The 15,455-nt window shown below is 38.9% G+C and overlaps 1 protein-coding gene across 1 annotated transcript in view; it reads right to left on the reverse strand.

Annotated features, from left to right (window-relative positions):
* Positions 1-15,455, reverse strand: part of SH3GL2 (SH3 domain containing GRB2 like 2, endophilin A1) — a 91,552-nt gene that overhangs the window by 15,321 nt on the left and 60,776 nt on the right. Inside the window, exons 2-3 of the mRNA XM_066338948.1 lie at positions 3,621-3,689; positions 1,363-1,435 (exon numbers count right to left, since the gene is read on the reverse strand). Coding sequence (XP_066195045.1) covers positions 1,363-1,435; positions 3,621-3,689 — 142 coding nt within the window. The remainder of the gene's footprint in view (positions 1-1,362; positions 1,436-3,620; positions 3,690-15,455) is intronic.

A 15,455-nucleotide genomic window follows, 5' to 3' on the forward strand; every position in this document is an offset into this window, starting at 1 on the left:
CAAGCTAACTCCATTGACCTTACCAGTAATGCTGGCACTGATTTGCATTACTATCAAAACACTTATGTTCCTAGATCACTACAGAGATCTCCATAATATTCACTGTAATGGTTTACTTGTTTATTGCAGGTCCAGATCACCTCTCCCTGTGAGAAACCTTTGGCAAAAGAGCAACATGTAATTCTCCATCAGCCCAATCAAACGCCTTCTTTCATCTCCCTATGGAAAAGACTCACTGGTTTCTGTTTTGAGGGCTCAAATTAGACATGTTTGATAACACTTAATTTTCTGTTCTTTTCTCCAGTATGGCATCAACAGCTCCTTCACACCATCTCTTTTCTGTAATAAGGATGAGAAATTGCCAGAGGACCAGAGGAAAAGTGGTATCTCTTCTTATGCCATGAAGGAAGTTGATTTAGAACTTCACTTTTCCATGGTCTGCAAGGACTGCCTGGTTCCTTTTCCTTCACATGGCAAATGACTGAGAAGGTAAAGGAAAGATCTGCCTAATGCAGACAGTCCTACCATGCTTCTCCTGATCCTCAGGTGTGGGTTGATGGTGGGTCTTCACCTGCCCCATGCCCACAGCTTTGCCCAAAGCCAGGGCTGTAGCTGCCCAGTACCTCCAGCTCCTGGCTGGAGCCGAGGGATGGGTTCTGGCTGCAGGCCCTGCCCTGCTGCCCTGGGCAGCCACAGACATGGCCAGCTTCAAGGGAGTCCCCATGCTCATAGTATGGGAATACAGCTAGAGAGTGGGACTCAAAGCACTGCTCAGCTCGTTACAAATGTGCTAACCTTGGCGGGCCGAAAGCCCTGGCAGGTCATGACAGAATCTTGAAGGAGGAAGCAAAAGATAACGGTGTACTTTGTCTGGGACAAATCATGCAGGACCCTACATGGCCTGTGTGAGTCTGTGCAAAGCTATGATTTAGAAATGTTCCTAAGAGACGTGATTGTTGCTGATTTTAGCTATAGCTGAAAAGGTATATATATTAAGCTAGGTAATCAATAAAACTGGCTTCATGCATGCAAACCGTGGACCTCATCTCTTCAGTCGCCAACATCACAGTGCTGACACGCTGCTTCCTACAAGTGCACCTGGTTCTTGGGCATGTGCTGCCCACTAACCTAAAGAAAGAAGAATCAAAAGGGAAACAAGCCTTCCAAAGCCAATCTCCATTCACCATTATACCCCAAGATAGAGGCCTATATTCATCTCTGTAATTTGCTTTACAGCAACTTCACTAATTTTGTGTCAACCTTACTTGCACCAGCGAGGATGAGATCTGTCAGACTTAAGACTGGTGAGAAAAGCGTTTTCAAAAAGTTCTGTGAAATTGTAAAATTGTGAAACTAGGTTACCTGGATTTGGCTGAAGATACTCTATTGTCTTTGCCATAATTTCCACAACTGCCCTGCTGGTAACATCCACTTTCTAGAGGACAGAAAGTTAAACAAAAAGAAATATAAAAATTAGACAAAAGGAAGAAGTTTTTCTCTCATTTTGTTCTTATAAATTCTTTGAACTCTTCTTATAATTTTATTTTTATGTACTTCAGAACAGGCCTGGTACCAGAACGGTGGTAATACCCGAAAAAATACTAAAGCATGAGTCCACCATTTCAGTTTATAGCACATCCATTCTCAAGTAAGGCCATTACTAGAGTACCTCATAATGTGTTAGGAATTTGATATGTTGTCCAGTGTTATTAATATATTTGATCATTGTACAGTGCTAATTCTTTATATCACCCTGGGAACCATCCAGGTGATATAAATACCAGAACACTTTTTGATAGAACAGTGACTGACAACATTTTGGAGAACTATCTATCTTTGATTGTCTAATAATTGGCAAAATGAGAGGAAAGCAGAAATCACTGCTAACAATAAAGTGGACTGCTTACTCTTTCCAGAGGAAGGTCTGGTAAAATTGGGGTAAGGAAAACTAAATACCACTCAGTTCCCAGTTTCAAGAAACCTATCAGCATGACCGCACTGACCATTTATTTCTCCCTGGCTGATTCCCATATTCAGGATTTAAAAAAACTTAGAACTGAATAGCATTACTTTCTTCTACTTTATTTTGTAGTAAGAAGTCTTTCTTTCTTAGGAGGCAGTCCCCATCCACATCCTAGACTGAATGTAGCAAAGTATGCCACTATTCTTACTCCCAGAATCAGGTCTCAGAGAAAAAATTCTGCTTTGGCAGATCGGGGGATCCCGATAATGTCCTCTACTCAGTATTTAGAAGGACACATTGCATTTCTCTGCAGGGTTGCTTGTGTCCCACAGAGTGAACTCCTTTATCATAATGGCAAGTTCCTATTTTAAAAAAGAACACCTGAGATAGGTTGGTTGCAACATGCTGTCCTGATGTCTTTCTGTTTCCTGTTGCCACTGCCATCTGCCGGGTCTTGCTCTCTCCTTCACACAGAGAAGCAGGAGAGGTCTGCCAGACTTTGGTGAGTAAGTAGCTGAACTGCCTGGCAGGGAACACAGAAATGCCAGGAGGCTGTAGAGGATAGTGGGGGCGAGGAAACAGAAGGCCAAGGACATGCAGAAGGATCATGTCCATTGCCTGCAGGAAAACTGGCAGTGGACACAGAGCCAGGTGAGGAGTGTGGAGGCAACTGTAAGTTTACTCCACTCCCTCCTCAGCTTTCAGTGTTTCTGTCTCCTGGGCTGCCAACCCATCCTGCCCACAAGCAGGATGTGGGACCCACACCTGGCTGTTGCAATGTTTTGTTTTCCACTCTAAACTTTACTCAGTTTTCTGAATCCTTGTAAACATCTTTCAATAGGGATGCCTATACATTCCAACAGAAACTGAGGGAGAAATCAGCTCTATGCTCACTTTATTTTCCATCCAAGATTTTTTCCCCATCTCATTATACAAACATACAGATAAATAGCTTCTTTTTCTCTTAATCAGAGAAAAAGTACATATATCAGATATGTACTTTACAAATCCCCCAGGGCAAGCTTTTATTTCAAGATTTGGTAGTACCTTTCAAAGTTGAATTAGTGAAAAAATGCTGCCCCTACCGATCCTTTTAGGTGAATTACTGTCAATGCCACACATAGCTGTGCCTTTTTTTTTTTTTTCCCTCCACTGAGACACTCAGTGCTATCACTACTGGCTCACCAAGCAGCCTGTTGGAGGGTTAGACCCACCTACCTGAAGCATGTTGCCAATGAAAACTGCCTAACAGGACCTCTGAACACGTGAATGAATACCCCAGTGCCACTGTCAAGCCCAGTGCCTTGATACTCAAGGGGCCAAGAATTACCAACATCCCTTGCCACTTAAATGGCTGTCTTGTAGACTGACTCAGTTTTCAGAGATCCTCTACAATAATTTAAATGCAGCTAATTTGTAGCTAACTTCAGCCTCAATCTCTGAATGAAATATTTGCATTATAGAGTGCTATATGTTACATATCCTTTAGTTAGAAAACAAATAGAAAATGGGAAACTCAGCCCTCTCAGGCCCTGCTGAATAAAAGTTAAGTACTTCAAAATCTTCTGAGTGATTCCAGGACAAAATCTTTGAAATTCCTGTCCTAGAAAGAAAAAAATGCATGGTAATAATGAATATACAGTGTATTTAGACTTACCCTTTCCATTTCTTTAAAATCATCATCTAGCTTTGTTCCTTCTGCACCTCCTACTTTTTCACTCACTTTCTGCAAATATAGAAAGAACAACAAACAGATTCAGCAACAACTGAAAAATCTAGCTGCAACATTTACTTGCAGAAATGCTAGGGTTTTTTCCGCTAAGTCAGTACAACACTCAGACTTATTATTCCTTCTGATAAAACTTATTTCAAACACACTCTAAAGTTAGACACTTAGAAATAACATATTACTGCTTAAGCCTCAGAGACCCAAATCTTTGACCAAGGATGGAAACCACACCTAAGCACAAAGCAGTAAGAAGCTCCCAAGATGTGGCTCTAGCCATCCAGAATGCAAGAGGCACCCATGCCTGAGAACTTTCAGATATTGACTCAACCTGAAGTAGATCATCAATAAAAAAATCAAGAGTTTATATACAAACTTGATAGATAGAGGGATTGATTAAAAAAAAAACAACCCTATATTCACACAATGAAAGAGCTTGAGTGTTATGTAAGTAATACATAAAATACACAACTCACTTATCTAGAAAGAAAGAAATAAAGGGAACTCTGGTAGTATGACCTTAGCAAATACTCTGAGTTTTTTATAAAAAATTCAGTTTGAAAACTGATTGGAAAATTATATTGTGCTAATTTTTCATTTCCATGATACAATGTAATACATTGAACTATGTTTCCCTTTACAGTCAGTAATATTGACAATAATAGACTTGAATGGTAGCTGTTATGCAGCAGCATTCAAAATGGATTTTAACAACTGCATTGTCAGTCATGAAGTCTTTTAGTGGTATAATCCCTCAACTAAATCAGGTGCATATGACTCAGTGAATGTATTAATCTTTTACTGGGATGACATTTGTCATAAGAAATTAATCACCATGTAAGTTATTAACTACTGATTTCAGTGAAATCATTCCAGCAATAAACAAGAAGAAGGAAAAGAAAAATTTCACTTTTCCCCTCTTGATTGAACTGCTGTGGTAAGTTCTTTATACTATTTTTTTAGTATAAAGAGAAGTATCCACCGTCACTCACATGCAATTAGTAAAATCTAGACATCTGTATGGTTTTAGATTCACTTCAGTTCGCTACAAAAAAGCTGCAAGTGCATAATGGCCAAGCACTTACTAATGCAGGCTGTAATTATCTGTGCAATAGGAAATAGCTATGAGCTCTATTTTCTGTCAACATCTCACAAATTAGAAGCCAAAATGGTGCACTAATGAAACAACAATTCTATGACAAAAACAAGGAATCGTATTTATCCCATCTTTCCCTTACAAAAGGGATGTGCAAAACCATAGAGGCACCCTCTTATCAATAATCTGGATACAAATGAATTTGTGTGGTCTGTATTACCAAACTTGTGTCCTTCAGAGATAAGTGAAGAGCCCCAAGAGAATCAAACACAGTACTGTTAGGAGTAGTGGACAAGGGATAGTTTCAGTTTTCTAAAAGTTTTTATTAATTTTTAGTTTCATGAATGAATCTTCTGCAAATGGATATCCTAACTACAGACAATATGGCTAAACCTGCACAGGAGCTTCCTACCATAAAGATTTCACATCCCTGAAAATAACAGTATGGTAATATGCTAGCACTTAACTATTTAAAATAGATTTTTAATATTTGTAGTTAAACTCTAAGGCTAGAAAGTACTCAAAAGTAATTAATCTCCCAGCCCTTTTTGGCTGTAGCTCTGCATTTCATAATTTTGAAATATTTTCATGGTTTATGAGGATTTGCAAAGACATGTCTTCTCATCCCCACAGATGCCCTAAATGTCCTAATTCACATCTATAAACCACAGCAATTGCTCCTTTCTTTCACACTCATCACTACTCTAGCTGAGGAATGTATGACACTCAAAAGAACAGATCAACAGTTTTCTGGAGTGGTCATTGCATAGTCAAAAATGCAGGTCACCCCTCTCTTCTAAACTTGCTTTCAGTTTTTGCTCACCTTATCAATATTAGCCTCACAGTTACCATCAAGAGTCATTCATTTAAGTGGATAAAAAAACCATATGCTAAGCAGAAAATTAATTTGTAAAGCTCTGTGACAAGTACTGTTACTAACAGGGGTGAGTCAAAGCGGAGAGAGAGATAAGCTGTTAAGTCTTCAGGCCTTCTGGGCCTAGGAGTCTATTCTCTCAGGAGAGTTGCATCACAGGCCCTCAAGGGACTGTGTTCACCTCCATTACCCAGACAAACCTCTGGTTTGGAGAAGCACTGAGAGACCTCAGGAAAAAAACAGATGAACCAAAATGCCACTTAAAAATTTAAGTACTATTTGGTTTTGATTTTTTTCCTTGAAGATTACAGTCACTCAAGCACTCAGAGATGAGAACTCAAAAAAAGAATTCAGATTTAAGGATAAAAAATTTTTAAACCCTCAACAGTTCTTGTGCCTTAAGGTAGAAGGGGATAATCTGCTCAAAAGACGGTATCATACCCCCTTTTCAAGGTCAAAATCAAAAGTAGTCAGCTGGGACCTTTGGGCCTGAGAAAGGCATTTGCAATAGGGCCTACATCTACGCCATTGTAGTAGTATTGACTAAATTTAGATGCATTTTTCAGTCTGTTTATATTCATCCTCCAAATCAACTGTTGAAGCATTTCACTAAGGCTACCACTCTATCAGTATCTAAGATTGTCAGATTTGGTTATCCATAGGTAATGAAGCCACGCCAGCTTCCATCAGCTCAGGATCTGCTCTTGTGCCAAAGATTTCAAAAGCTCACAGGAACACCGTCAGCTAATAGCTACACCTACCCACAAACTAAAAGTCTTCCTAGTCACATCATTTCAAGGTATCAAAATTTTGGTTCTTGCTTTACAACAGATATAAAATTAGGCTCTTTAAGGAAGGAGGGAATATCCTGAAAACATTTTTATGAATCAAGAATATACAGACTTCTTCTACCCCTAATAATGTCATGTTTTACTGTTGGTAATAATACTTTATTTGACTGAAAACCAGTGGTATATAGCTGCTTAGAGTAAATTCCAATTTTATAAAGATCCTATTTCTACCCAGGTAGAATATGAACATCTGCTGGTCAGAATGGTTTCAGTAGAAACAAAAAAAATTAGCATGATTCTTACACTTAGGGGGAAAGAATAAACTTTTGTTCCCTGGTAGTTAATATTAAGAACACAGATTTTGATAAATGTTGACAGGAGCTGGAACATAAGGACAAAAGGATGCTCATGCACTCACTATGAATAGCTTGAAAATTCCAGTAACCTTCTGTGGAATACAGTGATGATCACCTACTCAATATCTCACACAGCACTCCTCTAAAGATGTGTTTGTTTCTAATGCTGTCATCTCTCACTAGTCACAAAATAATAATATAAATCAAGCACGCATTAGAGAGCTATTCCAGGACACTGCATTGTACCAGACTTCTGAACAACAAACAACCGTGACCAGAAAATCCTGAAGAGTATGGTATGACACCACCCAAACTTGAAGATGCAGTAAGACCTGCACTAAACTACACTAGAAGTCACCTGAGTTTGCAGCTCAATTAATTTAATGACATACTAGTTTGGCAGCAAGTATAGATAGCAGCTGTTGTTTCTATAGAGGAGGAGAAAAACAGCTTTAAATAGATTACCAGCACAATACACTGCCTTTCCCTATGATGCAGATTGAATGCTCTGTTTGCAAAGTAGTCATACCACAGTAAGACTGAAAAGTAACAGTTTCTTTATTGCATGCATTCCTAACTCCAAATACATATCCCATGGCACAATTGTCTATTCCTCAAAGGAAGGCTGTTGACAGCACAGTCCTATGAAATTGTCACACAGTGGACAGGTTGGTAGAAAGAAATTTTTTATTACTATGAAAGCTATGGAAAAAAGTAATTAATGAGGCTTACAAATTCACAATGGAGAAATACAATGCTCATGTTCATGCTCATTAAACTCAGGTCACCCTATTGACTTCTAATTCCTGATTGCTCAGTATTTCTTCCATAGATTTCTACAGCTTTTTCTTCTGTTTTCAACATTTTGAGTTTTTTTCTGTCACAACAAGGAAGCACAGTGACAGAATTATCTTCAGGTTTGTTAAAAATTTTCAAATAGGCTCTAAAATAGTGCGATGCTTTGTGAGCTTTTCAAACACAATGAAGGATATGGCTGAGTTGCAAAAGAAAGTAGTGAGAAGTACACATTTTAATGGGAAGAAGTCTGTGTATATACAGAGAAGATTTTCCAACATTGCAGGCTTTTCAAGAGAAAACAGTTGAAAAGGAACATTTTTATTTCAAAAAAAGCACAGTCTCTAACCAAGACTTTTTTTAAATTCTGTCACTCTACACACTACAGTAAGAAAAAACCTGCCACTTACAGGCCAATTTTTGTATCCGGCTGATCCTGCACTGTTTCACATTTATGGTATCAGTATTTGTTATCACAGAAAACATGTAACTTCTATGATTTAGATTTATAATCATGACCCTGGTTCATTGTAGGTTATGAAACCTCTTGTTCCAAATCATATTCTCAGCAATAACAGTCAGCAAGACAGGAGCTCTTCTGCTTTTTCAGATAAATTACAAGAGGAACTGTAAGAAAAACCCACTATAAAAGCACATGTAAATTAGCTGCATTTTTTTATTTTTTCATTCTCAGTTGGCATTAAAATATAGAATAACAAAAGCATTTTTTCAGATTAATATGGAGATACCTTATCTGAGAAACATTAAGAGGCTGTAGAAAACATCAGTGTTGATTCACAGCCTTCATCATATACTGAATATTATTTCAGCTGACATAGAGCAACCTCACTCGATTTTTCCAGAACCATCTAGATAAGGATAGTCCTCATTTATAAGCCAAACAAATGTGATAAATCTCACAAGAAGCCAAAAATGTGGGATAAGCCTTACATTCACACTGTAGTTATTTGCTAGTGAAATTGGGCAACCCCCACACTTCCATTAAACACAACAGATTTCACAAGTAAAATTTATCACACTCAAAGTTGCATTTAAAATTACTTGAATTTTATTCTATTTTTCTTTTAAATATGTAAACAACTTGTGCACTACAGAGACTGTCAATAGAACACAACACAAAGAGTCTAGAAAAGCCACTTTACTACCAAAAGTAGTAAAATGGAAATAGGATCCAGATTTAACCCACTTTTAAGTTACAAGGAGCCAAGGAGCCTTGTACATCTACATTAAGTTACAGTTATGTCCATCTACATTAAGTTACAGTTATGTCCATCTACATTTCATTAGTAAATTTCTCTTCTTCAGCTGTACAGCCACAATGGAAGGCCACCAAGCCAGCTGGAGCTCAGCACCAGATCTTTCCCATACAGAAATGAGGAGCACAGTGACACCACTGCTATCATAGAAGCTGTAACGGGTCATGAAGAGAGTGTGAAAGACAAAAGTAAAAAAGAAATACTAGAGATCTAGGAATCTCCAGAGAACTCAATTTTTATTTCCTGCTTTCACTGAGACTCTGATCACGCCTCTGCTTCCTCCACGGCAAAATGAAGAAATGCACTTATAAAGCACATAGGAAAATGGTTAGCATCAATTTGCACCTGCTACTGTTTGTCATCAGCAGCATATCTAACAGAAATGTTTATGATGTATTTTACGTAAGCATCTGCCAGACAAGCCTGAGATTATCTTTTCTTTTGCCCTTCTGTCACTCAGTTGATATATTTAATCAGGGAATAATATACTCTGTCCCCTGATGGAACTGAAATAATTTTCTTCCTGCTAGAAATCTTTGTTTGCTGACATGTTCCACCACAACACCAAACTAGCCACAGGCTGTCTAGCTTTATTCACCCTTAAAAGTTCCCTTGACTCTGCTGTTGGATTCAAAGTGTGAAGAATAAAGTGTGCTATTAAAAGAACAGGAAGTAAACTGAATTTTGGAAACTCAAGCAGGGAAGGACTGAACTCTAAAAGGCTTGCCTTCTTCTCTCACAAAGCATCTTCTAAATACCCTTTATTTATATACAATAGCTTCGCCTTGCTAGTCCTCACAGCTGGTAGTAGTAGGACCCATAGCCCTGTTTATGAGTTCCACTAACAGTCTGAAGGCAGGTCAGAAAGCCAGGGAAATTGGCTGCAGATGTGACATACATAAGACGTAAGAACTGTCAGTGCAAAAGACAAGCCACCGCTAAAGCCTGTCAAACCATGAATGAAACTCTTTGTGGGATAGGCTCTCCAGTAATGCCAGTGTGGAGCAAAAGCAAAATATCTCTGCTGAACCATTTCTCCTCAAGAAGGATACATAAAGGTCAGAATTCTGATCTCCCGCATTGTTAATAGTAAGAAATACGCATTGTGAACCTGTCTCATGTTCTTACTCTTTCCATTTAGATTCAATCCCTTTTTTCATTTTTAATCTTCAGCTAGAGTATTCAAAGGGGAGGGAAGAGGGTGGCTGGAACAATCCTTTCTTCAATCTGATGTAGCCTTTAGCTTTCTAACTACTGCCAAGGGCCATACTGCAGAATTTCTGCAACGCCAGCAATACAGGGGAAGTCATTCACATTCAGCGCTAGTGCACAATGTGAAAGTATGCCGCAAGCTTCTGCACTGACAGGAATTACTGCAGTCTCTGCTGCAATGCTGCTGCATTACACTGGAGGCTGTCCTCTGCTAAGTGAATAAAAGAGGGTGAGGGCAGGGAAGAAACTGCTGAGGACGTGCTGGTGTAGTACTGCCCCATGCTGTATCTCAGTAAGGGAAGTCCCTGCCTAGAGGCACTCACACCATGACAGAGAAGGAAGGTACTGCCCTATGGCTGACAAAAACTGAAATCAGTGTTACGCACTCCTGTGACAGAAGTGGGCCAGTAGCAGAGACACTGCAATGCATCCACACTAACAGAATTCATTTAATGCATTTAAACTTATTACTGAAGTCTTGTCTGTTTACCAAACACACACTTTAGGAGGCTGGCTCTCTGAGAAGTTTAAGTTCAACCAGAAAGCTGGTCACAACCCCAGCACCTCTGAAGTTTAGAGAGGCCCTGGGAGCTGACAAAGAAAAGCTGGCAGAAGCTCAAAAGCTGACAGAGAGCTGAAGACAGTCAGAACACTGTGTGCCTTTTTCAACACTCTCTGTCCTCAGCAGGACACCAGTATGAGAAAAGGAAGAAATTGGTATTAAGAAGGTGGCTGTTAACTGGAAGACAAGCCAATATCTGCTTTTTGCAGTACAGGAAAGGAGCAGAGAATCTATTATTTTATGGTATCTCTACTTCTGATTACAACAGTACCATGATTCCGGTCAGTCTTTATAGTGAACCTGTGGGGAATAAAATGCCTGCAAGATTTTCACTTTTGTGAAAAGGGATCTTAGGTCAGATCCTCATTTCTTACAAATTCACCACACACCAGTAGTGGGAGCCCTGTCCCACGCTGCACTGCCACAGAGAAAGAAGACATCTGTGCTATATTTCTCGAGTGACAAAAGATTTGGTAGCTACCTGTGCAACTACCAAATGTAAGTATGTAAGTAGCTCATTCAGCTGGGTGGTGATAAGGAAATTCTGAATGGCAAAACTAGTCCAAACCCACTAAAAATTTCTGGAGTTCTCAGGTTTCTTTCTTAGAAGAGTGCACACCACTGGCTTTCTCATCTGGAATGCTACCAGTTGCCAGCTCCTGACCTATCATGCTCTACTATCATGTATAAATATAGAGTTTGTATTTTAAAGAGCGTTCATCACAAAATTATATATTTATTCAAATTTCCATACCTCTCTCATGTCTCCAAAGCAATTTTATGAGGCTTTCGAAGGAAGCTGCTTCCTCTAGCTAGATAGAATTGCAGCTTCAAATTTTGTTGCTGTACTTCTGTGCAGATGAGTGGCACAAGTACAACATGACAATTTATGGAGTGGAAAAAGAGACAAAAAAGAACATGGACGAGGTATCCATCTAGTTAGCATCCTAATCTGGAGCACGTTTACGGGTTATGATCCATCTTAGCTAAATTACACACAATAACACATTTGCTTCATCCATGTAGTTTCTAAATTCAGCAAAAATAATGATCTCTGCCATCCCACTTCAATTTGGCACATGCCTACCTTATCACAAAGCAGATGCAAAACAGGAAATTGAAAGCATCCCATGCTTTCTTTAACTATGTCACCACACTGCTTGTCCTCACCTACTCCATTTCAGCACTGTGTTTCCTGCAGCAGTGCTTTAAGCTGCCAGCTGGGAGGCTGAGCTCCTGCTCACTCTTCATGAAGAATGTTTAGTCTTGGCTACTGATCCAGCTGACTTATATGTGCTAGACATCAACTTTGAAAAACACCGAAGTATTTCACAGGCAGTGAGAAAGAGTCATAGCAGGTAGAGACTGGTAGGGCACAGTCTACAGCTTGCTAAGATCTCCACAATACAGAGTCCAAATATTTGATCAGCATTATGCAAGCAGTGATGCAACAATAATATTGATTGGTAAAGCAGACATGACTTTGTTGGGCAAATCAACTGCCCATTTTTAAAGATCATTAAAGCAATGTAATTTTTCTTTCAATACAGGAATGAATTAAACTTTGCAGAAATACATAGGGCATAACCTGGTAAAAACAAAAACAAAACAAAACCAACCAAAAACCAGTGCCACCACCAGCAAAAAAAACCAAACCAAAAAACCTCCAACAACCAAAGAGCAGGAAAAACAACAGCATGAGAAATTTACAGCAACTAATTCCATTTAGGTCATACTTTACACCTCTACGTAATGTATATTAGTCTACATGCCTTCTGATGGGTGAAAGTTAGCCTAGTCTTTAACATCTGGAAACATGAGAATGCAGGGAACATTCAGAAGCTGCTAGAGAATAAGAGAACATGACTTAAATTTGATCCATCAGTTTAGCAGCCATACAAACTGTGCTATTGTGAAGTTGCTCTTGCTAAATTTGGAAAAGAGTTTGTTGGAAACTCGCACTGAATTAATTGTTATCCATCTAAGAGAAGATATTAAAAGAAATTTGTGAGGAAAATCCTGTCTTTAAGCTTTTGCTAGTACTCGTGTATCTTTTATTTCTGGTTTTCCTATTGCCACTGCATCTAAAAGGCAGTCTACAAAGCACAGCAAAGTGCCAGTCCAAACTATTTTCTTATGTTGATGGCAGTCAGTTTTGACAGCTTATTAACTACGTACATAACAAGCCAAACCCATCCAACACTTTCAGTTTGATGGCAGCACATTTAGAAATTTTTGAGATCTGCTTTAAGCTTCATTTTTTGGTTTTTGTTTTTTTTTTTTTTTTTTTTTTTTAATATGAGCACTATATAAATTAAACTGAATGCCTTCCCATTAAACTGATGTCCTGTGTCTCAACTCACCATGTAAGGGCAATATAACTCAAAGCACTTGCCTGTTCTTGGAGCTGGAGAGCACTACAATACAACAGTAATACTCCATCAGCCGCTGGGCATTTCTGGGGTGACCCCCTTGATGGACTGCAATGGTGGCATGACTTTTTGTGCTTCTGAGATGTATGCAAGAGAAAAAGTAGAGAAGGAGGACTGAGTGAGCTAGGACTGGATGAAACATGCCCAGATATAAGAAAATCACTGGAGGCACCACTTACTCTGACACTATACTGTGTTATGAGCATACTACACAGAGCAGAGGCAGCTTTTCTTTTGCTATGGGAAAAAGTAATGAATGAAGCTTAAAGCAGCTGCAGCAAGGTCAGCAGAGGGATTCTGTCAGTATCCCTGGCATAGAGGAAGAGCATACCCTTCCTACCAAAACAAAGGCATAGCCACAGCCTTAGAGATTAATACCTAAATTTGAAGATAGTAATTTTCCTCCTTTCAACACTGTGTGTATCAGCTACTGATGATAAAGGCCATTTTAAAATGTAAGGAAACAAAACCAGCATAAATAAACAAGAGACCCACCAGAAGCACCTCTGACATCCATGCAGCCACACAAACATATCTACATTAAGCTAAAGCAGAGATGAGTCTGCTGCTCTCTGAGTTACCAAAAAATGAGAAAAATGATCATAAAATCCCCGTGAAAAAAATAATACCGTAGCATTGATCTCACCAACTGGTTCTTTACTACTGTCACATCTGATCACAATGCAACACAGGAAAACATAACAAACTCTGCCCTAGTTGCAGTAGTGAGTCTATGGTTCTAGCTTGTATTCAAGATTTTCCATATCTTGTATTCTTTCCATCTTGTATTCAAGATTCAGGTTTTCCATACTGGTGAGTATTAAAGTATGTCATGAACTTTATGATAAAAACACATTGCTGTCTGCACAGGATACCAAAGCATGTATGATCCTTTATATTAATCTGCTAATTAAATAGAGAACATTTATGTTCAATATGAAATTTATCACACGTCCTTCTGTGGTTATGTAAAAGTAAAAAGTAACAAAAATGCAAACCAGAAGACGTTTTCAAATGTCAAAATTTAAACATCACAACCACAAATAAAGATACAGCAGTAGCCTCTTAATGTAATTAATGAATGAGACAAATTAGCCTAATTATCAATGTGTTCAGAGCTACCGTCCATTTTGCAGACAATTAACATGTTCATTTCACCCAAACAGTTTCACCTTGGGGAGGTGAGGGGAAGAATAAGTTGGATTGTGTTCTTACAGCCTCAATACATGTAGTTGGCAATAAAAGAAACACAGAGATAGAAAGGCCACTAAATACTTCACTGGTTTCCTCTGCCTTGGAAGTTGCTTAGCAGTATACACAATCTGAAGTAAAAAGTAATTCCTGAAAAGTCCTAAATGTTTTACACTGTTGTTTCTTGCTTTAAAATACTACATTCAAACTAGCTTCTGAAAGAAACGTGCAAGCTAAAATTATATCCAGAAGTGGTCAGCTTTGAACATCTTCATATGCTTTGTCAGTCTTGAACTGCCTTATCATCTTCCACCTAAAGAAAATCCTAGACCAGCCTGCAAAAACCATACAGTGACAGACAGAATACATATATTGTACCACCTGAAAGCTGTTGGGTCCATGAGGATCTTAGACTTTGCACTGTTATTTGCTTGTGATGTGTCTCATGTACACATGATTTAAAAAATATTTTAAACTCATTTATCCTCAAAGTCTTCAGAAAACCATTAAACAAGGAAACCCTGTATTACAGCTGAAACAGACATACTAAGATACCACTTCTCATATGTGGGTGGGTGCCACTGTGTTTGAAATGTTTTTACAGTGAGGTATCTCACTGAATGAGCATAATTCAAGCCAAGTCCTGTAATTACTTGCAACCAGATTTCAGCACACGCACATTCTTCCCTACACACCAGCAGAACGATGGATTAATGAGGATCCCAGTCACCACCACATCTTGGACTTAGAATGATTGTGAAGTACAAATTTTCTCAGTAGAAAGGCAGCAAACCTTGCTTCTTAGGAAACATGCCAAAAATGACCTTTTACCACAGAGATCAGCAGAAAAATTCTCACTGACATTAGAAAAGGAAAGCAGCAGAAGTGATGCAGTGACCTCCTTCGTGGATGAGGGAAGAATGAGCTGTGGATGTTGTCTGTCTGGACTTTAGTAAAGCTGTTGACATGGCCAGGAGAAACCAAATGGGTGCATTTTTCACTCTGAAAAACTGACTGGATGGCTGGGCCCAGAGAAGGTGGTGAATGGAGTTAAATCCAGCTGGTGGCTGGTCACCAGTGGGTATTCCTCAGGGCTCTGAACCAGGGCCATTAATATCTTAATGACAGGATTGTTTTCCCTGGTGAGTTTGCTGAGGCTACCAAGTGAAACAGAAGTGTT

Source organism: Sylvia atricapilla, chromosome Z (genome assembly GCF_009819655.1).
Source record: "Sylvia atricapilla isolate bSylAtr1 chromosome Z, bSylAtr1.pri, whole genome shotgun sequence".
NCBI lineage: Eukaryota > Metazoa > Chordata > Aves > Passeriformes > Sylviidae > Sylvia > Sylvia atricapilla.